Source organism: Lontra canadensis, unplaced genomic scaffold (assembly GCF_010015895.1).
Source record: "Lontra canadensis isolate GAN:19392208 unplaced genomic scaffold, GSC_riverotter_1.0 scaffold27, whole genome shotgun sequence".
Classification (NCBI taxonomy): domain Eukaryota; kingdom Metazoa; phylum Chordata; class Mammalia; order Carnivora; family Mustelidae; genus Lontra; species Lontra canadensis.
In genome coordinates this window covers 12,162,062-12,189,274 of record NW_022631021.1, presented here as the reverse complement: position 1 = coordinate 12,189,274, position 27,213 = coordinate 12,162,062, and the positions used below count along the sequence as shown (strand labels likewise).

Here is a 27,213-nt window from a genome sequence, read left to right as displayed (position 1 = left end):
CAACAGAAGAAAGGAAAGACTAAGGAGCATTATGAGCAGGAAAGAGGCAGGAGGGGAATTTTTAGCAAGATTCAGAGGGAGGGGGGTTTGGGAGCAGGGTACTAGTTGGCAAACGTCACCATCCCACAGAGGAGCACTAGGAGACTGGACGAAACACTTCTGGGTGAAAGCAGAAGACAAAAATGGACAAAGAATTCTTAATTTGGAGAGTTTGGGGGACCCCAGAGAGTCTACGATTGGGCACTATAGTTTGGAAACCTCCAAAATTTTATGCAAATTTTTGTGTCTTCAGCGTGTTTATTTTTCAGAGGAAAGGATTTTTAGATTTCACCTGATTCTTGGACATCTGTGAGCCAAAAAATAATCAGGAAACCCAGCGTCAGTGAGATTCTGCACTCACGGATAGATTTATGTTGTGAATAAGCCTCGTTTATGAACTTAGTTTAAGTCTCGGGTGCCTTTCACAACTTACGGCCACATTCTCTCTGAACTCCTATCCTACTTACTGTCTGTGCAGCTCACTTTTACATTTAGCTTGGTTTTTGTAGTTTCGGTTTTCCTACTCTGTGCTTTTCTTTCTTTCTTTTTTTTTTTTTAAATTTTATTTATTTATTTATTTGACAGAGAGAGAGATCACAAGTAGGCAGAGAGGCAGGTAGAGAGAGAGGGGAAAGCAGACTCCCTGATGAGCAGAGAGCCCATTGCGATGCGGGGCTGGGCTTGATGCAGGGCTAGGCTCGGGGCTGGATCCCAGGACCCTGAAATCATGACCTGAGCTGAAGACAGACACTTAACTCAGGTGCCCCTACCCTGTGCTTTTCTTAAAGGAACAAGCCTCATATCACCCCCTCAGTCATTGTCAGAATTTGACCATAAGGTGTTAAAAGAAACTGAGACATATTAAACATTTTGAGTTTATTTAAGCAAAGATTGACTTGAACCGGGTAGCCTCCAATCTAGCAGAGAGAAAGGAGCTCTGAGGAGCTGTAGCAAATGAAAGACTTTTACCGCTAGAAGGGAGTGGGAAACAAGGAAGTTACACTGGCAAAAAAGCAGACTGGTTATGGCAAGATCTTATTCCTTTAGAGGATGGCAGGGGTCTATCAGGCAGATTATCTAAGTCGTGCTGATCAGGCGATTCCCGACTGACCGGTTTCAGACTCCACTTCTGGGACAGCCTAAACTCTAATTAAGTTAAGTATCAGTTTGGCGCTGTAGGGCTGAGCATAAGCAACTCCATTTGGGGCCTGTTGTCTTGTTTTTAACAAAGGTCAAGCAAAATGCAAATTGAATGAAGTAAAATCTGCTTAAAAACCTGTTGCACAAAACCCATGTACATATATGGATAAGTTACAACTAAACAGATCTCTTCTTTTAGCCCTGGCTGCTGACTAACAACCGAAATAGCTTACTGGTTCTCTGTTGCATCAGAGCTCATCCCGGGAGCATGAAGGCCTTGCATGAACTCTGCCTTATTATACCCTCATTTGAGAAACTGCATTAGGACACAGCTGGATCTGTGTATGCTGACATACTTGGAGCAGGAAAGCAGGGCCTGCAGGGTTTACCGAGTCCAGAGTCCTCACCTTATCAAGCCCGACCCCCTATCTTACTTGGCACAAGACTGTCCCTTATGTATCCATAATGTCTCCTACTCCCAGCTGTGAGGCAGATAACCAAAGAGATCATTCTGAGTTTTGTTTTTTGTTTTTTTTAATGTATACCATCCAGCTATGCATTGGTAAGATACTCTGAGCAATTTTGAGAGTTTGCATGAAACACCATGAAATTTATGCTTTTGGGACTTGCCTTTTGAGCATTAAAAAATATTTTATTGTGTGTGTTAGTTATTTTTCAGAAAAAGACCAAACTTTAGCTTTGATCTGTCTATGCTGTGACCTAGAAATTCAACTTAGTATCAGTTTCATTTAGGTAAAAGACAAAAGTGTGGAGCCATGTAAAGGTAAAAGTCTGGGATAGAGGAAAACTTCTTAAACACCACTGAAAAGTACATTACAAAGAAAACATCTTTTTTAAAAAGGGATTCCTATTATTAAGATTGGAGCAGAATTACAAAACTTACTGAAAGGAGTAAATTCTCTGTAAACTCCTGCTACTAGTAGAGCTGAATATCTGTGAGTGGGAACCTTAATATTTTTAAACAGCTTTAGTGAGGCATAATTTACACACCATAAAATTTGCCCCTTTTAAATTCAGGAAGCTGTACTTTAAATAAGTCATTATATGCAATAGTCACAAGAGCTACTTCTGTCTGTACAGTAGTGCTTCACGTGTAGTCAATACGGTGACTATTTTGTTGTTATTTTACTTATTTATTTACTTAAAATATTTTATTTATTTATTTGACAGACAGAGATCACAACAAGTATGCAGAGAGGCAGGCAGAGAGAGAGGAGGAAGCAGGCTTCCCGCTGAGCAGGGAGCCCGATGTGGGGCTCGATGTGGGGCTCGATGTGGGGCTTGATGTGGGGCTCGATCCCGGACCGTGACCTGAGCCGAAGGCAGAGGCTTAACCCATGAGCCACCCAGGCGCCCCTTATTGTTATTTTAGTAAGAAGATCCCAAACATTTTGGGTCCCAATTTTGATAAGAAAGATTTAGAATCCTGTAAAGAAACTTGTCAGAGGTGTCGTTCCCACTGTACATGATTAATCAAGTCTATTAGTTATTCAAGTCAAGGCTCTCAATTTAGACCGTGAGAAACAGCTTTCCACCCACACAGGAATTCATGAAACCCCCAGGGTTTGTGTTATAAGGCAAGTTACTTCCAATTTGGAGAAAATATGAAAAGTCAATTGAAGTCAACTTCATTAAAAAAAATTAAGAATAAATGAACAGATTACATCCTGCAGCTAAAGAGATATTTAACACTTTTGTTGCCTTACCTATATCATTAGCTGCTTTAAAATTTATTTCTTGTTATTTAGGTTCTGGAGAGAGCTTTCATCCTGGAGCTAGAACATTTGATTTTGGGGCGTGCTGTACTACTTTTAAAGTGCTGGTTTATCCTCTTGATTTACTCGCAATCTCTGAGGCTTACTTTCCCATCCATTAAATTGGGACTAGGATATTTGCTGCGACTAATTTAGGAAGGTGTGATTAGGAGCAACAGAAATAATGTATGCAAAAATGCTGCTGTGCAATTGTATGGTATTACTTTTGTTACCACAAATCAAGAAAATTTTCTATATTACTCAAGATGATCTGTAAATAGTTTTTAAGTGTCTATCTACACTTGACACTATATTTTCCAAGATAAACACCTGTGGCTTTTAAATGGAAACAGGCCCTTTATTCCATATGGAATAATGACGAGTTGGAGTGAATTTCTTACGTGGTCCTTCAATTTCCTCTACTTTCTTACTGTAACTTCCATTCTTTATTACTATCAGTTTACTTATTATCACATTAAAAGATGACAAAAACACCTCATGGATGACCTGAAGAATGACCACATTTCTTAGATAAAGTGAGGTAAATTTGTTTTTTTGAATAATTAAGCTTAATTAAATAGCAAATTAGAACGCATAAGTTGTAAAGCAAACCTAAAGATTTCATTAAAGATTGTAAAGAAGTAACAATAAAACCATAATGGTTAAGCTAATTCAAACATATATTTCTTTATGACGGTGGCATCCCAAGCCTCAGGTTTTGTCCTAAGTACCTCCATGGCCTTGAGCACATTACACATTTTTTATTTGCAAGTTTCCATAAAATTCAGCTAATATTTTTAATTTACTGATCAGCACATTAGATGACTTGGACATTCCAGAACACCAAGAATTTTCATTCTTGTTTTGGATTAACTTAGATTTGATTCCCCACTGACCTTCCTCCCACAATCATAATTGGTAGGTCATAATATCCCATGAATATTTCTCTGCAATATCTTCTAAATTAATTCTTTCCTTTTTTATGGCTATTTATTAAAACCAGTCCCTTCAGAATGTGTTTAGATTTTCCAAAACTGTCTCCTACTGATACTCCAATATATCCATGCTGTAAGGGGATGTCGACAGGATTGTCTTTACCGTGGCTTTTTCCTGCCTAGAAACTGCTTCTGTCTCATTCTTGAGGACAATCACAAAGCCTTGATGAACATTTCTGCTAACACTCTCAATGCTATGAATTTAAGATTCTTTTCCATGGTGTCTGGAATGAGATGTAGTGGCTCATTTCCATTGTTTAAAAGAATTGAGAAGATGGCATCAATGTTGCAAGGACCCTTCCCAGGTGCTTTTATCCGTCGCCCAGTCACCTAGGAAGTCCACATCAAAACATTTTGAATGTGCCCGTCAGTGTGGGTTTCTAGTGTGTATGAGTGGAGTGCTGCTTAGCACGCAAATGACCTACTAGTTTCTTACTTAATAATGTCATACTTACTAAGCAGCAGATCTACCCTCTATGCATGTCCCACCGTTGGCACATTTCATTAAACTGCAGGGAGAAGCATCGCACTGGTCAACGCTGCGCCCGGCAGTCGGGTGGCCCTCAGGGTCTCCCAGGCCTCTGAAACGGCCCTTGTCAGTGCGAACTTGCACAGTAAAAATGCAACCTGGGAGAAAGGCAAAAATACTTCATATTAAAACACTGGAAGAAACAGACAAAACAAGAAGAGAATTTTTAAAGAAGCATTTGTTTCATGATAAAGTAATACATGTCAATTTTTAAGACCATAAAAATGTAAAAACACAGAGACGCAGAGAGAAAAATAAAAAAAATTATATACAGTATCAACACTGTAGAAAAGACAATTTTTTTTTTAAGATTTATTTATTTATTTGAGAGAGAGAGTGAGCAGGGGTGGGGCAGAGGGAAAGAATCTCAAGCGGACTCCACCTAGAGCGGGCAGCCTGAGGTGGGGCTTGATCCCAAGACCCTGAGATCATGACCTGAGCTAAAACTAAGAGTCGGCCGCTCAACCAACTGAGCCACCCCTTGCCCCCAGAAAAGACAATTATTAACATCTTGGTATGTATTATATACCACTAATTATTAACACACTAATTATTATACACACAGCAGTTTTTCTATGGTTAGCTGTATTTTCTTGTAAACAAAAATAGAATCCTGCATTAAACTCTATAATATATAGTATTCCAAGCATTTGTATAGCATAAATACCATTAACCTTTTTGCATAGCATTAACTATTTTTAAATGATGGCCTACTGTTGTTTCATATAATATACATAGTTAACCTTCAATTATTGGGCAATTGACTCATTTCTACTTTTTTGCTATTAAAAATAATGCTATGATTAACGTTATATGGATATTCTTTGTGTATTTGCTAATTATTTTCTTAGTATTATTTTCTAGCAGTAACACTACTAGCACAAAAGATATGGATGCTTTGAAGGATGTCCCAGTGTCATAGATATTTTGCACGATTTTATTTCCCCCACTCACTACTGGAACATCTGCTTCTTCATAATCATCACATGCAAGAGATTATTGTGTTTCCTTTTAAAATGGAATAAAGAATAAAATTTTCTTTTGCTTTTTTTTTATAAATTTAAATCTCTCTCTCTCTCTTTTTAAGATTTTATTTATTTATTTATTTGTCAGACATAGAGAGAGCACACACACACAAGCAGGCACAGTGGCAGGCAGAGGCTGAGAGAGAAGCAGGCTCCCCACTGAGCAGAGAGCCCGATGCAGGACTCGATCCCAGGACCCTGAGATCATGGCCTGAGCCGAAGGCAGTGGCTTAACCGACTGAGCCACCCAGGCGTCCCTTTCTTTTGCTATTTTTAATTGGGGTTGAAAACCTCTTAATAAATTTATAAGTCATTTGTATTTCTTCCTTTACATTTGTTCATTATGTAATTTTTTCCTCTATTTACCACTTTAAACACTAATTTGGAAGACCTGCTTACATAATGAGTGTATTAGTTGTTTGTCCTATATTGTTAATACTTTCCTCAGTTTAATATTTGCCATTTAATTTTTCTTATGGTGAAGCTCTTATTTTTTTATGTAGAGAAGTTTGTAATTTTTATGTTGTCTCATTTCTCTTTTTTTCCCTTCCAGGACTGGTCTCCGCGTATATCCTTAGAAAGGTCTTTCCCAGGTATACACTGAATGACCTTACGGATATACGGAATCTAAATAAAGTCTAGCTCATAGAAGCAGAGTGGAATGGTGGTTGCCAGGGGCTGGGAGTGGGAGAAATGGGGAGAGGTTAGTCAAATGGTACCAACTTTCACTTATAAGATGAGTAAGTCCTGGGGATCCAATACACAGCATGTGCCTATAGTCAATAATACTGTATTATATACCTGAAATTTCCTAAGAAAATAAATTGTAAGTGTTCTCACCACACACACATACAAGGTAGCCATGTTAGATGATGAATGTGTTAACTCGGCCATAGTACTCTTTTCACAATGTATATGTATTCCAAATCATAACATTCTACACCTTAAATATATACTATTTTATTTGTCAATTGTATTCAGTAGTACTGGGAAAAGAAAGATCTTTAACACCCCAATATTAGGAAAATATAAACAAAAAGGGCAGTTCAACAAAGACTTTATATGCAACTGTTTGGGACCCTGAAATGTATTATAATTTTACTTCACTCCTTCAACACTTATAGTTTATTTATAAAGTATTTTTAAGTCAATATGGTTATCAGTCATAAATAGTGTCTTTAAAATGAGAAAATAAAGGCTAGCCTAGATTTTATTTTTGAAACTTTAAGGAGCTAAAAGCATGGAATAATTCCTCATGGTGAAAAAGATGGGCTCAGTTTTGAAAGGTCAAGGATTTACTTTCCAACTTAATTTCCACTGGCATTTTCACTGACGAGCACCACTCTCAGCAGGCACTGGTATTTTCTTATTGTGAGAGAACAATGATTGTCCTGCCTCAGATTTAACCTTTGTTATTTCTCCAAGTCCTGCCATCTGCTCTTACACAAAAAAAGCACTGCACAAAATGAAGAAATTAATGAATGCCACCAGCTGTATACAGAATAACCAGGTAACTTAATTAACAAAGCAGGGTTTCTCATGCTTTTTGCAGAGTGAAATGCACTTGGCAGAGAGCAGAAGTGTGAGTAGAGAATGGAGTCAGGTGGGTCTGGGTTCAATTGTAACCTCTGCCACACAGTGGGTAGCTGATCCAAGCCCAAGTGCCAATCTTTGTGCTTTTAAAATGGGGATAAGAATAACTATTCTATGAATTAAGAGGAATGGGGTAATATCCATAAACTGGCCAGTATAATCCTTGGCAATTAGCAGGTGGCATATTCTACTCTGTCTTCCTAACTGTCTCAAGACCTTTACTGCCTTTATAAAACTTTTTTTCTTTTTAGCAAAAATTGAGCTTTTTGTAGTTTTTATAACCATGCACTAAAAAAACCTTGCAAATGACTCTAACAAATATTAAATTCTGAAATGTTTTATTTAAAACCACTTCTCCTTTGTATGGATAAATGAAGTGCTTTTGTTATGAGGAACTGCTGAAATAGATTTTTGGCTAAAAACATGGCAATGCTATATTTAGAGAAACATTTGGCTAATACAAATAGTTAAATGTGTTTATTTTACAGAGAGATGCTTCATGTCAGTCAACATATGCAGTTTACGGGCAATGACAGTGGAAGCCATATGTAGAATATATACTGTATATTTTCAGTCCTACTAACACAGCAAAGTATAATCTGCTTAGTATCACAACATGCAGGGGCGCCTGGGTGGCTCCATCAGTTAAGCCTCTGCCTTTGGCGGAGGTCGTGACCTCAGGTTTCTGGGATGGAGTCCAGCATTGGACTCCTTGCTCAGCAGGGAGCCTGCTTCTCCCTCTGCCTCTGCTCCTCCCCCTGCTTGTGTTTGCTCTCCCAAATAAGCAAGTAAATAAAATCTTAGGGAAAAGAAAAGTTTAGCACCATGCACCACGTATCCAATACATACTTCCTGCAAATGGTAAAGTACTTATGATAAAGACTTGGAAGATATCAGCCGTGTGTATCACATAAGTGATGGCATTTTTTGGACAGTAAGATAATACTTAAATTGTGGCAATAAATCCTTTCTGCCCCTCACCTTGTGTTCTGGTTTTGAAAAGTACCATGCCATTAAAAAGAGAGAGAGAAAGCTGAACTAACAAGAAACTGACCATACTGACAGAACAAGGTGTTTTAGCTGGAATAACATGTTCTTTACAGTGTTGTCGATGAATCTGAATCTATTTCATGCCCACTCTGGTATTCAGTTGAGTGATAAATACTTAGTAATGCTGGTATCAATGAATCCGAGCTGCTATAACACCAGAATAATAGTTAGCTGGGACGGTAGATTTCCCCAGGTTCACACTGGCCGAGAGTAACTTCTGGTTCTACGTTAGGACTAAATAGGTCTGTCAGTGAAAGCAACAGATCTTGGAACACTGATGAACGTGAGGGATCTTCTTCACATAAAAATGCACTTGGGGGGGCACCTGAGTGGCTCAGTGGGTTAAGCCACTGCCTTCGGCTCAGGTCAGGATCTCAGGGTCCTGGGGATCAAGCCCCGCATCGGGCTCTCTGCTCAGTGGGGAGCCTGCGTCCCCCTGCCTCTCTGCCTACTTGTGATCTCTCTCTCTCTGTCAAATAAATAAAGTAAAATCTTAAAAAAAAAAATGCACATGGGCACATGTGCAATTATGGGTGTGGTTTCAGAAGACTCAAGGACCCACTGAATCCCACCCAGGAACCTCAAGCTGAGAACCCTGCAGCTTGGGAAGAGATGTAACTTTGGAGAGGAGGGTGGAATTCTTACAGCAGGTGAGAGAGTAAGGCCTCTGTCTGGCTTACATCGATTATTCTGGATAAGGGTTAAATAACCTCAAGATCTTCACAAGTATTAAAGGTTATAGGGAAGTAATGGCTCATTAGAAACCATTTCCAGAACAAAAACAAATGGGCTTTATCAACAGTAGGGATTTATATTTTAGACAGGGAACTTCTGGATTAGAGACATTTATCACTAGTGTTTATAAAAATATGAAAGCCTAAGTCATATACTCTTTTACTATGTGTAATCTCCATTCTAAAGCAAATGTGGTAGCTTTAGTCTATTTTTTTTCTTAAAGATTTTATTTATTCATTTGACAGAGACCACAAGTAGGCAGAGAGCCAGAGAGAGAGAGAGGAGGAAGCAGGCCCCCCACCGAGCAGAGAGCCCTATGCGGGGCTCGATCCCAGAACCCTGGGATCATGACCTGAGCTGAAGGCAGAGGCTTTTAACCCACCTAGCCACCTAGGCGCCCAACCTTAGTCTATTTATTAAAAATTTTCATGAAATTCTGCATTTGTTTTGTTATGATTAATTAATACAGTGGTTTCCAAATTGAGGGAGGCTTATTGAAATGCAAATTTTATTTATTTATTTGTTGAAATGCAAATTTAAAGATTCCATCACGGATATCGTGATGAGGTTGTTCTGGCATAGTGTCCAGAAATCTATATTTTAAGGAAATTATCCTATATCCTTCTTTACAGACAGTAGTAGTGGGTCCTGCTGTGATCCGGTTGTGATGGTACACTCGCAAAAAATACCCAAAACTTTCAGAACATAGAGAATGTGTGTTAATAATAGACGAGAGGTGGTCAGCAGGGGAGGAGTCAAGAGACAAGTGATAAGATTAGGGGCTTTCAAGGTCATGAAACTTCCAAGAGACCGGATTAAGAGGCATTTGCTGAGACAACCTGCCCAAGACTTAGATCCCGAGAACCCTGGCAGCTGACGTGGTTCCAGGTGTGTGCAATCCCAGTGTTTCTGTCAGAGGAAGGACCTGCCATGTGCTTGCTGCACTCGGCTCCCCGACACACTTCCGGAGAAAATGACAGGTTTGGGGAGAGCCTCTGTTCTCATTAGCAAGGTGTACAGAAAATTCATAATACAAGGGAGAAAATCACACAAGAAAACCACAGGAAGCACTGGACTTCAATAAATCTGACGATATCAAATCCAAGGACACACGATAGAATTATAATAATATAAACATACATCGAGTGTTTAACATGCATTAGTTTTGGGACTAAGCATTTACTATAATTATTTCACTTAATTGATTAACTCAGAAGAACCCTATGAGGTAGATATTTTTCTCCTCTGAGGAGAAAAGAGAAGGAAATGGAAGCTCAAAGAGTCCGAGTGGCAGGCTACAAGTTACGCAGTGGCTACGTGGCAGAGCCTGAATCTGAGGAAGCCCCGACTCCAGAGCCTGCTCCTAACCGGTGTCCGCATGTGTGGTGGAGAAGAAGAAGCCAGTGTCTGAGAGGAGCTGTGCCCCATCCCACCAGCAGCACCGTCATCGTCGCCAGCGTGAAGCAGGCACTGTAAGCCAGGCGCCAACCTTGTGCTCTCTCAGCATTCCCTCAATTTCAGAATTACACAGGAGAGAAGTGCTGTTCTTACTCCATTTGACAGGTGAGGCACAGTGAGGCACAGGGAGGTGACTGGCCAGGGCCCTGAGGCTTGTAGGTGGCAGAGCTGGGGTGCACACCCCAGCTGGTTGCTGGGTTTCGGAGTCCACGCTCTTATCCCTATTCCCGGAGTATTTGTCTGTGAATAAATGACAGCAAGGTTTGATGACCCCTTCCTGCCCCCAGGGTCTCCACTTACTAAGGGGAAGATGCGCATCTTTGTATTCATAAGTTTACCCATCCTTTTTCTTGAATATAGTGTTTTTAAGAACTCATTGATTTGTCATGCTCTTACAATTCTTTCCAGATGATCTGCTGCTGTGCAAGAACTGTCGAGTTCCTACACTGAGCACAGCGCCTTAACATGCTTTAAACTCTTCTGTAAGACACCCTTCTGAGACTTAGCACTGATTACATAGTCAAGGAAAAAGTTTCCTGGACAGCCTGGGCAGACGAACTCATTTTACCGGAAGATGACCTTGTGTCATGCGGGTTAGCTGTGTTGCTTTCATATTTTCCCGTACATGGGCTCCTGCATCCGTGTTTCGGCAGACGTCAGGGAAGGTGGGGAGAAGGATGCTGCCAGGCAGGCAGAGGACTCAAGTGCCTGGAATGGCTTCTGATGGCAACTCCTGTCCTGCCGAGATGTGCCTCACACCCTGCTCCCTACTCCTGGACTTCTGCCGGAGAGTAGGCTGGTCACGGGTGGGTGGCTGAGGACACTATAACCAACAGCTCCTTGAGCAAATATCCTGAGACTAGGATCCGTCAAAAAGCTTATTTTCACCAAATGCACTATATAATAATTCAATGCATGTCTTTATCTCACCACTCTATTGTGAATCAGCTTTGTGGGAGAAGGTCTGAGTCTATTTCCCTTCTGAACACAGAGAGACAATGACAATACAATCACTTGCTCAAGCAAAATGTTCCCCCTTAACCCTCTTGACTCATGGGCTACACCTAGGTGGTGTGGATCAGTTAACTGCAGTCATCTCTCACCTGCATATCAAGTGTGTTCCAAAGTTAGTTGGAGTTTCAGTTTTTACTGTGACTCCATGAGGTTTACCTTTCTTGCCCTATATTAAAAAGCACCCGATATACATATACATACAAATATATATATATATATATATATATATCTATATATATATATCTATATCTATATCTATAATTAGAGGCACCTGGGTGGCTCAGTCAGTTGAGCATCTGCCTTCGGCTCAGGTCATGATCCCAGGGTCCTAGGGTCCAGTCCTGCCTTGGGCTCTCTGCTCAGGGGGAGTCTGCTTCTCCCTCTCCCTCTGTCACTGGCCCTACTTGTGATCTCTCTCTCTGTCAAATAAATAAATAAAAACTTAAAAAAAAACTTAGTCATGCCCCTGATTCCCCCATATCATGCTCTATTTTTCCTTTTTCTCCCTACAGAATTTGTCAGCTTATACTATTTTCTTATAGTATTTTTACTTACTCATCATATTCAGTGTTTATTGTCTTTACCCAACTGGAATGTACACTCACAAGGGCGGGGATTTTTGTTTTCTTCATTGAAACACACTACACATGTAGTACATAGGTAGAAATTGATGAATGAACAGTGATTGAATGCTTTCTATTAAAATCAAATTTCGATCAAATCTGATTAGAAAGAAATCCATATTTCTGGTTTTGGAACAAGAAGTACATTATTTAAGGTTTTTTCTTGTCTCAGAATTTGAAACGGGTAGGTAGAACGTAAAACCATCCATGCCTTACCTTGAAAGCCGTTTTTAAAATTGGCTCCACTGGGTAAGAGATCTGGTGTGTATTCACTGTAGCCACCTACATAAAACTGACTGATGACATTGAGACCAACCAGTCTTCCCGGGGAGATGACGGATTTATTTTTATGATCATCTACCTTCAAAAGGAAAAGAATTCAAAACGTATTAGAAAAGGAATTAATTCCCCAGGGTGAACTGTTAAGATACTGTTTTATTTCCCATTAACTTGGCATGAAAAATTCACAAAGACCTGAATTTTGAAAAAAAACCAAAAAACAAAAAACCTCACCACTCTATTCTTTGCTTCTCTGCTAGTGTCTGTTACCATGGATATATTAATATAGCAGTCATGGTTTTGCATTTCAATCAAAATCACAGTTCTCCAAAGATCAGGAGCTAGCATCCCGCTGGTCCCCCTCCATCTAGCCTTGGTCCCTCCCCTTCCTTTCTCAATACAGCCACCAGAGTCATTTATCAAAAAAAGTCAATTGACTGAGGTACCCAATCTCCCTTCTTAAGTTTTTCAGTAGTTCCCCATAGCTCTTGATAAAAATCTAACTTTCTGGGGACACCTGGGTGGCTCAGTTGGTTAAGCGTCTGCCTTCAGCTCAGATCATGATCCCAGAGTCCTGGGATCGAGACTCTGGGTTGGAGCCCTGAGTCAGTCTCCCTGCTCAAGGGGGAGCCTTCTTTTCCCTCACCCTTCCCCCGACTCATGGTCTTCTCTCTCTCTCAAATACATAAATAAAATCTTTTTAAAAAATTGAACTTCTTAGTGTGACGTCTAAGTCCTTTGATAATACAGACCTGGTCTACCAGTTAGCCACCTCTTCTGCTCCTCCCTACCTAAAAAGCCACACTGAACTACTCATGTTCTTCAAGTCCACACTGGCCACTGTTGTTGTTCTGAACTCCCATTTATTTGCAGTTATGCTCAAGCATCACCTTTTAGGGGGAGCATTTCCTGAGCCCTCTCTCTCACCTTTTCTACATTAGTCATCCCCCTTTCTTATCCCCATACCACCTAATTGCAAGCGTGCCTCTCATCCTCAGCTGTGGGTAGTTTCTGTGAACTGCGTGGGGCAGGAAGCATGGGCCTGTTGCCTCTGGCCTCTACTGCACAGATCCGATGGCATATGGTAATGCTCAGCAAAGCGGTGGGGCGGAAGAAGGGATGACATTTTACCTTCAGCCAGCCCATCTGGAAGAACCTCCCCAGACGGACGGTGTGGATGGCGAGGCTCAGATCAAGGGGATCACTGCTGATACTGGCTGTGCCCGATCCCAAGTTGTAAGTGTAAACCACACTGCCGTTGTGCAGACCCACGGCCAGGAAATCGTCACCGTTCAATCCTGGGATGAGAAGAAACGTGTGGGTCATGCTTGCTGAGAGAAAATTCAGGAGTCTAGTCAGCTTTGCTTCATCGTCTAGTTCTGAGGCACAGACCAGCATACAGGAAGTTATAATGGACGTGCAGCCTCTCGTCCACGCTCAGGTATGTGTGCATCTGGGTATTGTTATTCACACACCCAGGAACTGTGTGAACACTAGAAGTTTTTCTTTGAAGCCGTGAGGATTCTCGTCAACCCAGAAGCATGATCAATACCTAAAAAGTTGGGATTAAAATCTCACTGAAGGAAATTCAGTGTGCACTGCACAACAAACACATAGAACTTGATCATAGAGTTGAACTGCTCTGATAGATCAGAAGACTCAAAAGATTGAGATAACTGAGCTTCAGCTTTGAAATTCTATGATTTGAAGTTTTAAGAATGTTATTTCCATAATTGCTCGGGATATGCTATGATTGTTCTATTATAAAAGCTCTTGACCATACCTCTATGACCACTTAAAGGTGGGTTGTTTCTGTGTTCCCTATTCTCATTCTCCCTCCATTAATTCAGGACTACCCATGGAGAACAGTGAATTGCATGACCCAGAACATTCAGGATACAGCTGATACAGACCCACGGAGAAAGGGGAAGGTGGCTGGGAAAGAACCAGCATCAGACATGAGAGGAGGGTCCTGGCAGTATGCCTGGTGCCATTAGAAAGATTGGAGATGGTCAACGCAGTCATTTCCAGCAGGTGGGCAGAGCACCCACAGGCCAAGGCAGAGTTTCTTGAGTTAAGTGGAGACAAGAGACCTGTCCACAGGGAGGAAGGACATAAATATATCATCCAGTTTCTGAAAGATGTGGTTGTGGACCTTAATACTGAAGTTTTCAGGTAGGAAACTAAGGCAAGGATTTCTGGTCAGAGGAAGAATAGGAGGCCTGATAGAAGTAAGAAGTTTCATCAGGAGTCAAAAAGTAGAAGCGACTCCTTGGACATGGACAAAGTTTGTTGTGAATGTGCACAATCTCCTTTTCCTACACTTTTATGGGCAATGTTGTGTTCTCCCTCGGCTTCTGTTGTTAGGCTAAGCAAGGTAAAGGAGAGAAAGATCTGGAGGTTTCTAGAGAGTGTAGAGAGGTGGGCTTCCTAAGGCACTGGAAAATGGAAGACAGAGATGTAGAGATACTTGAATCTGCCTGTGACTTTCTAATGGGCCTGCCAGGGGCCCTGAGCTGGGTTGTTTTGGAAGCTGCTTACGTGAGTGTGGCATGCAGCCAGGGTTGAGACACTGTGTTACGCACCATCCATGTTGGGAACTCATAACAAATCTCGTTCTCTCTCAGGTGATCTCTTCCCCCTCTGTAGTGGTGGAGCAGCTTAGGTGGGTTACACACTTTAAATAGGAAGAATTCCCCGGAGAAAACAGATTCAGGAAGGCAGTTTGGCATAAAGGAGAAAAACCATTAGAAATTGAAGTCTTTTAGACAGTGGTTGGACTTTAGAAGCCAAAGGGAGAGAGGGCTGAAGAAAGAATTGTAAGAGCCTCTTCCGTGGGCTGTGAATGGGGATCTTTTTTAAGGCGTTCTAGTGGGCATCTACATGGTCTTTTCAATTGTTCAGACTGTTGGAACGGAGATGGTATTCTGCCAGTGGAACTGGTGGTAGGAGAGCAATTTATGTGAGACATATCCTTTTCTCCTTTCTGTCCTCTTGCCATTCCTCCTTCCTCAAGTCATCAAAAGCCTGTGTCATGCCAACAACAACATGATCCTCAAGGTTCTCCAGCCTGGCTGAGAGGAGATGGGAAGTTTGTCTCAAGAGCCACAGGGATCAGAGGAAGAGCAGCAGTGGGGGCAGTCATGATGACAGGGTGGGAAGGACAGTTAGGGAAATCCAAAAGAAAGTGATTTTTGAGTTGGTTTCTGAGCTAACCCGCAAAGCGACAAATGAGAAGTTAGCAGGTAGATGAGGAAAGGGGAGGTTCTGAAGAGGGCTGGTCAAAGCAGAGGGAGTAACACCGCAGTAGAGGCGGAGGAGACGGAATGCTTCCAGGACTGCTGGGGGCTGGGCATGGCTGGCATTTAGTGTCTGTGGCAGAAGGAGCCATATCCTTAAGGCTTAGTCTACTGCAATGAATGAGACGCTCAGGAGCCATGAAAGGATTCTGAATGGGAGAATTATAGAAGTTTTAGATTTTATTTACTTATTTTTAAATTTTTATTTATTTATTTTTTAGAGAGAGATTGAAAGAGAGAGAGAAGGGAGGAGGGGCAGGTGGAGAGAGAGAGAATCTTAAGCAATCTTTCCAGCCAGCACGGAGCCTGACGCGGGCTCGATCTCACAGCCCTGATCATGACCTGAGCCAAATCAAGAGTTGGACGCTTAACTGACTGAGCCACCCAGGTGCCCCTAGTCTTAGATTTTAGAAGACTCTCAGAGCATTGTTGGGGGCAGAATGGAGGCAGATTTGGAATCTCCCTAGAAGATGGTTCCCATGACTCAAGAGAAGAGGTTAAGGTCCAAATCAAGGTAGAGGCAGAGGGGATAGAGGAAAGAGGAGGATCGTTTGTGTGTGATCTGGAAGGAAAACCTGAGAGGACAGATCAGACTGGAGGAATGAGTTGAGGGAGAGGAAGAGCTGAAGGGGTTCCAAAGAGTATGGTTTAAAGAAGCAGGTGGAATAACTGGGTCAGTTATGGAGACAGAAGCCTTGGCAAGGGGCAGGGTGGGGAGAGAGGCTGACGTCAGTTCATGGATACTCCTGCCTGAAGACCTGTCCCGGAGCACAGAAGTAGGGATGCACAATAAGCAGATCCAGGGAGCTAATCAAACTGCCAAGCAGATGATCACTTCTTATTTACAAACCACGGGTCCACCCAAGTAGTGTTCCTTTTCTTTGCCACACCTTCTTGTCTGGACTTTTCCTCAGTGGTAACCCCTGACCATGAGGGATGGAAGACATGAGAGAAAGGAACGCTGTGAACTACTAGAGCCGGTGCCTGGAAGGTGAACGTTACTTCACGGAGTTGGAAGTGCTATAGGAAGAGCCTGTCAAAAATAGATTCCAGATTGACCTTACACCACCTGTGTGAGAATCTCTGAAGCTAGGGCCTGGAAATCTATATATTTTAACAGCATCCCCAACCTGACTAAAATTAATAACTCTAGGAGGGCGAGGGCACATGACCATCTGTCACCCAGGGCTTCATGTTCGGAAGGGTCTCATGCTTCGTTTAATGCTCTGTTTTTTTTTTTTTTTTAAGATTTTATTTATTTATTTGACAGAGATCACAAGTAGGCAGAGAGGCAGGCAGAGAGAGAGAGGGTGGAGCAGGATCCCCGCTGAGCAGAGAGCCCAATGCGGGGCTCGATCCCAGGACCCTGGGATCATGACCTGAGCTGAAGGCAGAGGCTTAACCCACTGAGCCATCCAGGCGCCCCGGTTTAATGCTCTGTTGTCACTTTTTGAATTTCTCCGAACTGCAAGTTGAAGGTGAAGTCCATGGGACAACAGAGTATGACCGAGAACAGGGGCAATACATACATACAAATGCATGTCTGTTGTTTCTTGCCACCCCACTCACAGGTGGTGTTTATGACTAGAATCCCTCTAGTACTGCGAGTTTGCTGAGACTCCAGCTGAGCACAACATAAGTGTGTTGCGTGTGAAGACTGTGTAGGTGTGGTGCTGACCACCCCGAGAGGCTATGCTTTCCGCTTGAACCACAAACTTCCTTCTGGCGCAGAAAGGCCATGGTGAGCTCAGAAAGCTGGAAGATGGAGGAGGCTTAGCATTCCTCTCTTACTGTCATTACTTCTCTGCATTGGCTAATCACTTACACTGAAAGTGGAGACCTCGAGGGAAGGGAAAGAGAGGGAAGTCTGCAGATACCTTTCTTTTCAGTCCTTCCTTACCCCACAGTGAGCCGAGGGGAGAGAGTGCTGATAGAATGTGGGTGTATCAAGGAGTGAAATGAAGACAGTTGACTTAATTTTGTGCAGCAGCTCTCGTGTTCTGGTAAGAAAGAAGTACCCAAGCAGGTATACACTATAAAATACCAATTGTGTAGTTTTGGTGATTCCGCATATGGGCTAAATGCTCTGATATCTGCATTTTTAAACTGGCATCTCATGATATAAAAATGAATGATAAAAGTCATGTTAATAATTTAATATTTTACTTAATGTGGACTGACATAAATACCAATTAAAAGACACCATAAAAGTGGAGAGACCACCGAAGGAAAGAAATGCTTTCAATACTTTTGATGGCATTTTTTTTGCTTTCTGAACAAGGAACCCTGAATTTTCATTTTCCGATGGGCCCCACAATCATGGAGCCATGCCTGAGGGGGCTCTTTGTTGCCTTCATACAACAAACTGGGAGGGAAGAGCAATGAAAACGAGAGTGATCCGTGCGTCCGAGGCTGTTGGGAGGCTCTGTAGGTAGATGAGATGCTAAGACTTGTGGAGGCATATCTGCCTCAGGGTTTGTTTGGGTGACACTGAGGCACACGAGTGCCGGGTAAAGGTCACCTAGCTGCTGGGGTCAGAGCCTGCCTCTGAAGTCAGCCTCATGTCACAGCCTGTGCTCCTAGCTACTGTCCCTGTAGCAGAGCAAGAGAAGCTTGTGTCAGCCAGAGCTGTGCAAACTCCTGCCACCACCAACACTTCCTGAAGGTTCCTTGCTGAGGAGTAAGGGGAGTAATGACATCTCTTAGGAGTTTTCTAGGGATTAAGTGATGTTTAATATCTAGGTATCATCACAGTGCCAACCTAGCACCTGGTAGGTTCTCAATAGATGCAATTTTTTTTCTTTCCCCCTTGACTATGGCCTTACCTTAGCTTTGAGTATTTCGTCGTCTTCTCCTGCTTCATTAATACAAAGCCTGGGAAGCAGATATTCCTGACCTGCAAGCTGGAGCATGCATCTGCTTCCAGTTAACCTTTGGGGTCAGGGACAACCGTGAAATTTCTCATTTTTCTTCTTCTTAAAGCCATAGCCCTGATTGCTTCAGTGTGTTAGTCTGATCTAAGTAAAATATTTTGGAGGGCCAACCATGGAGGTGAAGTGAAGTGACTTGAAGGTATGGTCTGTTAGCATCCATTTATATGTCTTATGTCACTTTTCTGTAATTTACTGAAGTGAAAATTTCTTGCCTTAAAGCACACAGTAATATGAACAATGCCATATTTTAAACAATCACCACTAATTGCATCCTCAAATTTAAGTGTTTGTTTATAACATTGTTCTGTGAGTAGCTTTGAGAAATATATGGGCAATTTCTATTTTTACATTTGTCAATTCACAGAGTTAGAGATGATATTGGGCATTTATACTGTTAGAGACTTTTAGTGTTTGACAGTGAGCTTTTTCATGAAAAGAACTGGAACTAAGCTCACTTGGCATGCAGAACACAAAGCCACAGCGAATCTTAATGAAACCAGGCTTAGGAAGAAGATTTTCAGACAAAGCAAGGAATATTTGTTGGATATTACTTAGGAGCTGGTGCTAAGAAGGAAGGATTTAGCAAGATTATGTTGTGCAAGTGGTAAAGAGGGAGGAAGGAAACAATAGGAGATGACTTTGGATGAATAGTAGTTAAGAATAACAAGATCCGGGAAGTGAATAAAAATCCCTTTAGGATGTACAGAAAAAAAAAAAAAAAAAAAGAAACCAACACAAAACCCAAATAAACTTGGGCTCTCATTGGCTAGAAAGAAGAGTCTTACTCAGTTCTACAAATATTGTTACACAGAGAGCTTTGAAGTGGGTGTGTGGTGGCGAACCATATTTAGCGTTGTAACAACTCATAATGATGCTTACAGATCTCATAGGGGAAGATGATGAGATGCTGTGGTCAGAAAAGCATCCAGCTTCATAATGAACAGAACAGTGGCTTAGCAACAGAAGCAAGGACCTCAGTCTAAGGGAAGAGGGGTATGGTGGCCAAGGTAACAATGATAAATAATGGAAACAAAGAAACCCTTGTGCTCTGTGGGTGGGAATGCAAACTAGTGCAGGCACTGAGGAAATCAGTATGGAGGTTCTTCAGAAAAACTAAAAATAGAGTTACCACATGATCCAGTAATTCCACTAGTGGGTACTTATCCAAAGAAAATGAAAACACTACTTTGAAAAGACACATGCACCCCTGTGTTTACTGCAACACTATTTACAATAGCTGAGATACAGACATGTCCATTGATATATGAATGGATACAGATCATGCATATCACACACACACACACACACACACGCACACACACACACACACACACACACAGGAATACTACTCAGCCATAAAAAAGAATGAAATCTTGACATTTTCAACAACATGGATGGATCTAGAGGGTATTATGCTCAGTGAGTAAAGTCAGGCAGAGAAAGACAAATGCTACATGATTTCAGTTATATGTAGAATTTAGAAAAAAAGAAAAACAAACAAAAGAAGCCAAAACAGTCCCTTTAATATAGAGAAGAAATCGGTGGTTACTGGAGGGGAGTAATGAGGAGATGGGCAAGATGGGTCAACAGGAGTGGGAAGTACAGGCTTGCCGTGATGGAATGACTAAGTCACTGGGATGAAAGGTGCAGCATATGGAATCCAGTTGATGGTTTTGCGATAGTGTTGTATGGTGACCGACGGCATCTACACGGTGGGCATAGCATAGCCTACGAATCATGTGAATCGCTATGTTGCACACCTGAAATTAATGCAGCACGGTGTATCAACTATACTTCAATTGAAACAAAATGGAGACAAGGTGAAGGATGCCGCCATGGATATTCTGGAAGGAAAGACCAAAGAGGTTGAATTTTACTGGCTTTGTTTGTTTGTAGTTTGTTTTTAAACCTAAGGGTTTTAGTATTTATACCAGCAGTTCTCCAACCTGGTGGGACCATATCAGTATAGCCTCTGATTAACAGGCATGTGTGGACAGGAAGGGGAAATCCGTTATACAGGAGGGAGGGAGGGTACCAGAGGCGTCAGACAGTCAGCCCAGGAGAAATCACACAGGTCACTTTGGCCTGAAGGAAAAAGAGAGAGAGACAGACAAAGAGAGAAAATAGGTAGACCTTGGCAGCACCCCAGGACACCCTATGGTGATTGTAATGGATTTTTTATGAGGAAAAAAAACATGCAAATTCAGTAGCAGTAATGACAGTTGGTCTTACGAGCTTCACCTTGAAGGAACGCCTGGACAAGAGTAGCTAGTGGTTGGAACCATTGTTTCATCAACAAAGTCCTTAAAAGGAAGAATAAGACTCATGTATAAAAGAACTAATCCAAACCTGTGCATCGGAGAGAACTTCTGGGAGAAGCTGTCCTGCTGTTTCTCCCACTGATCCTGGTCAGTCGCTGTCTGTAGTAAATCATAAAGCTGCACGTGCATGTGCTCTCACTTGGTCTGCTTAGAGGGATTAGAACCACTGGCCTGGGAATAGGCAGCAGCTCATTCTCAGGTGCCCGGTGAGGATTCAGAACTGTCAGAAGGCTGTTCCTGGGTTGTTCTGAGGGGGCATATTGGGAATCTAAAATGTGTCTAGAGACAGTGCCCTAATATTCCTGTGTATTTCAGCGCTCACCAGGCTTAAAGGTTATTATTGAGACTTTTAATGTCACGGAAGCATGATAATTCCTGTTCAGCTGTCCAGCAATCTTTTAATTCCAATAGAAAAAAAAAACTTTCTGAAGTATGAAATTTTGATCTATAACTACAGAAAGAGCGAACGTGATTTGTTATTATTTCCTCTAACTATTCTTCCAATATGGTAAAGTATTATCATGTATTAAATCTAATTTACCTCTCTAAAAATGATAATGTACTTGGGACCCAAGGAGATAAGCAGCGCCCCAGGGTCACAAAGACACCAGAGTTCAATCTTGAGCTCTTTGCTCATGGAACTTCTGGCTGCTCATTTCCTCTTCTCTCTCTCTTGTGAAAAAAAAATGGTGATGATAACACTAACACAGGACCGTCTCTAGCAATAACTGAAAGTGGATTTTTCCTCTCCCTTCTTACTTTCCTGTCCTGAAGGAAAGAAAATATGGGAGAGGAGCCACTAAGATGACGTTGTCACTTTCTGGTCCACCGAACCCTGAGTGGTGAATGGCTCCTGATGACTGGTGCGACTTCTCTTCTGAAAAGCCCGTCCTTGTGTGCAGACACTTTGTCAGTCTATTTGACTGTTACTTCGGGGCCTATAAAACTTTTAGATTTCTGAAAGAAGGAAACTGTCTTTTGATCAGATATTCTTGACATTGGAATACAATGATGCTGACACAGAGACACCAAGATAAACGGAACTAAGCTTTAGTTGACTATTCAAATGTTCCTGTGAGGGCAGAGCCGGTTTTCAGAGAGGAAACTGAATTAGATAGGAGTAAAGAATTAGGTAGGTGTGAGTGATTTCAGGAAAATAATGGGAGCAGCTTATGAAATCAGAATCAAAGCTAACGGAAAGCAAAGCAAAACTATATCTAGCTTGATGTGTGAGAAATAAGACCCAAAAGAATGAAAGTCTCCTCTACTGGAACAATATGTATGAAGTGGCACAGGATTCTAGATACTCAAGCCATTTTTACTCCATATTCAATGATGGTGTCTGCTTTAGTGGGTGCTAAACTAAAATCAAGATGACTGGAGGTTTTGGGGCGCCTGGATGGCTCAGTCAGTTAAGCATCCGACCCTTGACCTCAGCTCAGGTCTTGATCTCAGGGTCATGAGTTCACACGTCACGTTGCTACTTAAAAAAATGAAAAGAAAGGAAAAAGAAAAAGAAAAAAAAAGATTGGAGGTTTTTGAATGAGCTCTCCAGGAGCATACGGTCTCAGTTTGTCTTAAGATCTGGACTGTACAGCTTCTCTCTCTCTCTTTTTCAAAAAGATTTATTTATTTATTTATTTACTTATTTATTTATTTATTTTAGAAAGAGAAAGTGGGCAGAGAGGCAAAAGGAGAGGGAGAAGCAGACTCTCTGCTGAGCGTGGAGCCCCACACAGGGCTTGATCTCATGACCCTGAGATCGTGACCTGAGCGGAAACCGAGAGTACAGGTGCCCCGTACTGTACAGCTTCTCATCATAGCGGCGAACTTCCAGCTTCCTGTTCAGTTAGATACGACCATTAAACTAAGGATATTCTAGAACTTCGAAAGCGTCAGAACCATACACAGCCATGTCCACGATGTTTCTTTGGTAGCCATGGTGTACAATGGAGACTGAGTAATTTCCACTTCGGGAGAAAAAGTGATTAAAATGCGAGCAAGGTAAACTGGCTACTGTTTGTGGTCAAGGCAAGGTGATGTCCTGGCTTCCAGCTGTGCTGGTGAAGACGCAGTGAGGGAAGATGACAGTGACAACAAACACAATGCTGTGCTCAGAGCACATGAGAATGTCATAAACCACCTTTCCCGAGGCTACATATGGCTCGTATTTTTCTATGTTTTGAACAGAAAGCACTGAGACTACAAAAAGTAGGGAGATCTGGATCTCTCTTGCTGTGTGCTATCAGAGATGAGATCATGACAATAAGGGATATAGGCACCAGTGGGTGGGGCCACTTGAATTTCCATCAGGTGCTCGCTGGAGGCGGAGAACAAAGAGTGAGAGTGTGGGCTTGTAGGTAATGGATTTGCACTTGGCGCCTCCTCTTTTTTTTTTTTTTTTTTTGTCCTCTGGATGTTCTTCTATGAGATCAAGATTATGCCCATTGAACTATACATAAATGAACTTTCCCTTCCTTGCTAAAAAGAAAAGAAAAAAAAAAAGAGGGTGCCTGGGTGGTTCAGTCGGTTAAGTGTCAGACTCCTGATTTCAGCTCAGGTCACGATCTCGGGCTGGTGGGATCAAGCCCTGTGTTGGGCTCTGCGCTCAGGCAGAGTCGGCTTGAGGGTTCTCTCCCTCTGCTCCTTCCCTTGCTGGCATGTACGCTCTCTTTCTAAATAAATAAATAAAATCTTAAAAAATAAAAAAAAAATGTAAAAAGGGAGGTGGATTTGCAAGGATCTATACATTTTTGTCACTTCAACTCCATTTAAGCACTGGTGAAATGTGACAATTCTCATGTATTTCTCGTCAGTTAAATGACTTAGTTTAACTTTTTTGGGACAATCTTAAGAGTTCGAATTATTTAATAACTTAGACCACTTTGACACTACAGTCCAGGTTATTTAATTTCACAAAGACTAAGATTTGATAGTTCTGCGTTTTTCAGGAAGAAATTCTCACAATTTCTAGTCACTCTAATGTGATTATGGAAGAAAATAATGAACATTCTTCATTGGAGAAAATATTGGGTACGAGCGAACACCGTCAGTTACGTTACAAAATGCAGTACTGTGAAATTGGGAGATGTGTTATATTACGGATTTGGCTACAAGCTGCTCTCTCCTTCATCAGGCATCTTCCTTCTGCCTGATCTGAAGCCAGGCTCCATAAAGAACAGGCTGAGCTGATTGGATTTTGTGACACGCCCCCCTTCATTTTTCTTTTTCTGTACTAGAGATGACATTCATTTCATTTTTTTCCCCCAGAAAAACACCAGGCTCTATTTACATGGTCTTATTTCTGTTACAGTTAATAACCGAGGGCTTGAAGTAAATAAGGAGTTATTTGGCATGAAATATGAGGTAACCTTTCATAGTTAATTACCACAGCAGATGAGACCTACACGCTAGGGACTGACAGAGAGCTAAGTGCACAAAGCACTTAGTACATAGATCAAGTAAGCAGGAAGTTACAGATTTTTCTCTGATTCTATCACTGTATTATGCCTTTATAATATGGGCTAATGTTGAGATTTTAACTTATATTTCAATGATGTGAACAGAGACACATGTGCCCCCTCCCCCCCTTTATTTAGGTCCTACCTTCTTCACTGCCATCCACATCGAAATTGATATCCAGTATTACAAGCTAACCGGGATAGTCTATGTCTTCAGAGAGCCTTTCAGTTAGTGAAAGAATCAATAAGTATGTAATTATTGATTTCTCACACAGTACCAATCCTGTGAATGATGCAGTTGGGGATACAAAAGATATGAAATGAATGGATGGTCTAAAAGGAATTTAAGATGAATCTTGCCAAGGGGCAAGATTCAGATTATGAAATTGCCAGTATTCTAGTGTTTTTGATTTATGAATATGGTACCTTCATATGACTTGATAGTTGTGATTGTGAATAACAAAGCAGTATATAATTATTATGGGATATAAACTAGAAGTTGTACATAGGCTTTGTGTCGATAGCTATAAGGAGCCCCGAATTCATCAGAGGATGTTGGGTAGAACTGGAAAAGGTAAAGAGAACTGGGTCAGGCATTCCAGGTGAGAGGAAGCTTTGAAGGGAGAGTGAATGGGGGCAAGTAAACTGGCTGCTTACACAGACATCAGGCTGGGGACTCGCTGGGGCCCAGGCTGGGAGAGGATGGGAACGGGGATGCTGGCGGGGCTGCTCTCGCACTAACTATAGAGGACTGGTGGAAATGGAAGGCACAGAATGAGAAACATGCACATGGATCCTCCCTGATCCTCCTCCTAGGATGAGCATTCTGCTTTCTGAATTCCATCTTCTGTGTCAGTTACATGCCTCTTTTCATTCAGCGATGTCTATGCTCCCGGCACGCATTAGACAGGTGATGGAGGCTGTGTGCACCAGACACGGCTTCTTAGCTCTGATGTAGGGCTAAGGTAACAAAATTTTGCTACCAATTCAGACTCCCTGAATTGATTGTTAGTTTTAGGGTAACAGGGACTGGGGATTTTTGCCTTCATTCTTCCAAAAACGTGTAATGACTGTCTATATGTGACAGCCACTCTTGTTATAAAAAAGAACCCCCGAAGAGATCCCAGCAGTTAAAAGAAGATAGGATATTGGTTTCCAGCAAACTGCAGTGAGATTAATTCTTAAATTTTCCTGGAAGGGTTAAAGACTTCAAAGAAGAATGATCTTTTGAGCTGAGGCTTAAAGGATAGAAGTGTTTTGGAGGCAGACAAGTGACGTGTGGGTGGCTCAGGAAGGTGGAACAGCCCAGCACAAGCACAGAAGTGAGGACACAGTGACACATCACAGAAGGTCCGTGTGTCCAGTGCAGCCAGCTATAGGGTAGAGTGAAGGAAAATGAGGTTGTGTGATAGGCAGGGACTGGCAAACATCTGTACATAGTATACAAAGGATCTTGCTACATACGTTGTGATGAAGCATCCTGATTAAGCAAGATAAGTCTGGATCTGAATGTTTAGAATGATCCCCTGTAGCAAAGTGGGGAGGAGAGGGGAGGAGGGGCATGACTGCAGTAGTCTGTGATAGACTGGGCATGATGAGGAGAAGAAAGAATAAAGAAGGAGAAAATACAAAAAGGATTTGGGAGGTAAAATGGACAGACTTTGGTGCTGGGTGGAACGTGGGTGACAAAATGAAGACAAGGCAAAGACTGTGTCTGTCTTATTCATAAGTGTATCTTTAGTACCTAGAAGAATGCCTCATCAAGGCCTCAGCACATATCTGTCAAAATGAATAAAAGGAAGAAATCTAGATGACTCCTGGGCTTCTAGCTGAAGCAGAATGTTTATTAATGGCAGTCGCCGGCAGAAGGGAGACAGGAGGGGAAGATAATGAAATCACTTGTGGATCACCGTGGGACGTAGTGACGGTTTCCAGAAAAGTCAAACTATAAGACATACACTATAAGGGAGTGGGAGCTATGGAATGAAGAAGAGCTAATAAAGGAAATGCCAAGAATGACTGCAGAAACACGGGCATAGGATTAGTCAGGTTACCATCGCAAGTCACGTGAGACACTTTCAAGCTGAAATGTTTGAAAGGGTGTTTTGTCTAGAGCGTTCAATGAGAAAGAAATCTGGCAAAATCAGTGCCCAGCTTTGGGGAATCAGGGAGGAATGTCATCAGTGTTGGGCAGTGAAGGTCCCTTGCCTTTTTATGTGGACGTGTCAGAAATTAGAGGTTGGCTTACATTTCATTTATACAAACTCCGCGGCTTTGTGCATCTTTTAGCCTGAGAAAGAAAGATAAAGGCAGCATAGAAAATGGTGATTTTAGTGGTAACAACCAATAAGCAGGTCAGAGATTGAGGTTACCAAATGATTAAGAAAAACACCTAAGCGTGGAGATAACACTGACTTAGATCGTAGTTTCTTATATAGATCTGACAACTGGAAATTGTATGGTTGATATTAATCAGAATCATTATGTTTTAAAGGAATGTGTATTTCTTTAATGAGTAGTTTTGTGTGACGTAAATTGACAAGTCATATCAACATATGACATTATGGACAATGATTACGGATCTCAGTCCATCTCCAGATATGGTCTAATTTAGCAGGTCCCTGGAGGGTTTGAGTAGTTGCTCCCAGATATTAATTACACAAAAAGCACATAATGTGCTTGATAAAATTCTGATTTTTGATTTAAGAGGGTTTGGTTATTAGTATCTTAACAAGCACCCTCATGTGATTCTGACACAGGCATGAAGAGGTCCTTCTTAGAGAACACGGCCTTAAAAAGCTCTTTGGCGCTACTTGCATTTTCAAACTGGTGTTCTTGCTCCCTCACGTGGTCGAATGTGGAACTGCACACTTCAGATTTTTCATTTTCGCTCTGGACAACAGAGCTCCACAACTCATCTACTGTTATCTAGCCTTTATTTAGC

The 27,213-nt window shown here is 41.7% G+C and overlaps 1 protein-coding gene across 1 annotated transcript in view; it reads right to left on the bottom strand.

Moving 5' to 3' along the window:
• Window positions 1-27,213, bottom strand: part of EYS (eyes shut homolog) — a 1,652,140-nt gene that overhangs the window by 36,314 nt on the left and 1,588,613 nt on the right. The window contains 3 exon segments of the mRNA XM_032864581.1: window positions 4,405-4,576; window positions 12,193-12,337; window positions 13,387-13,553. Coding sequence (XP_032720472.1) covers window positions 4,405-4,576; window positions 12,193-12,337; window positions 13,387-13,553 — 484 coding nt within the window.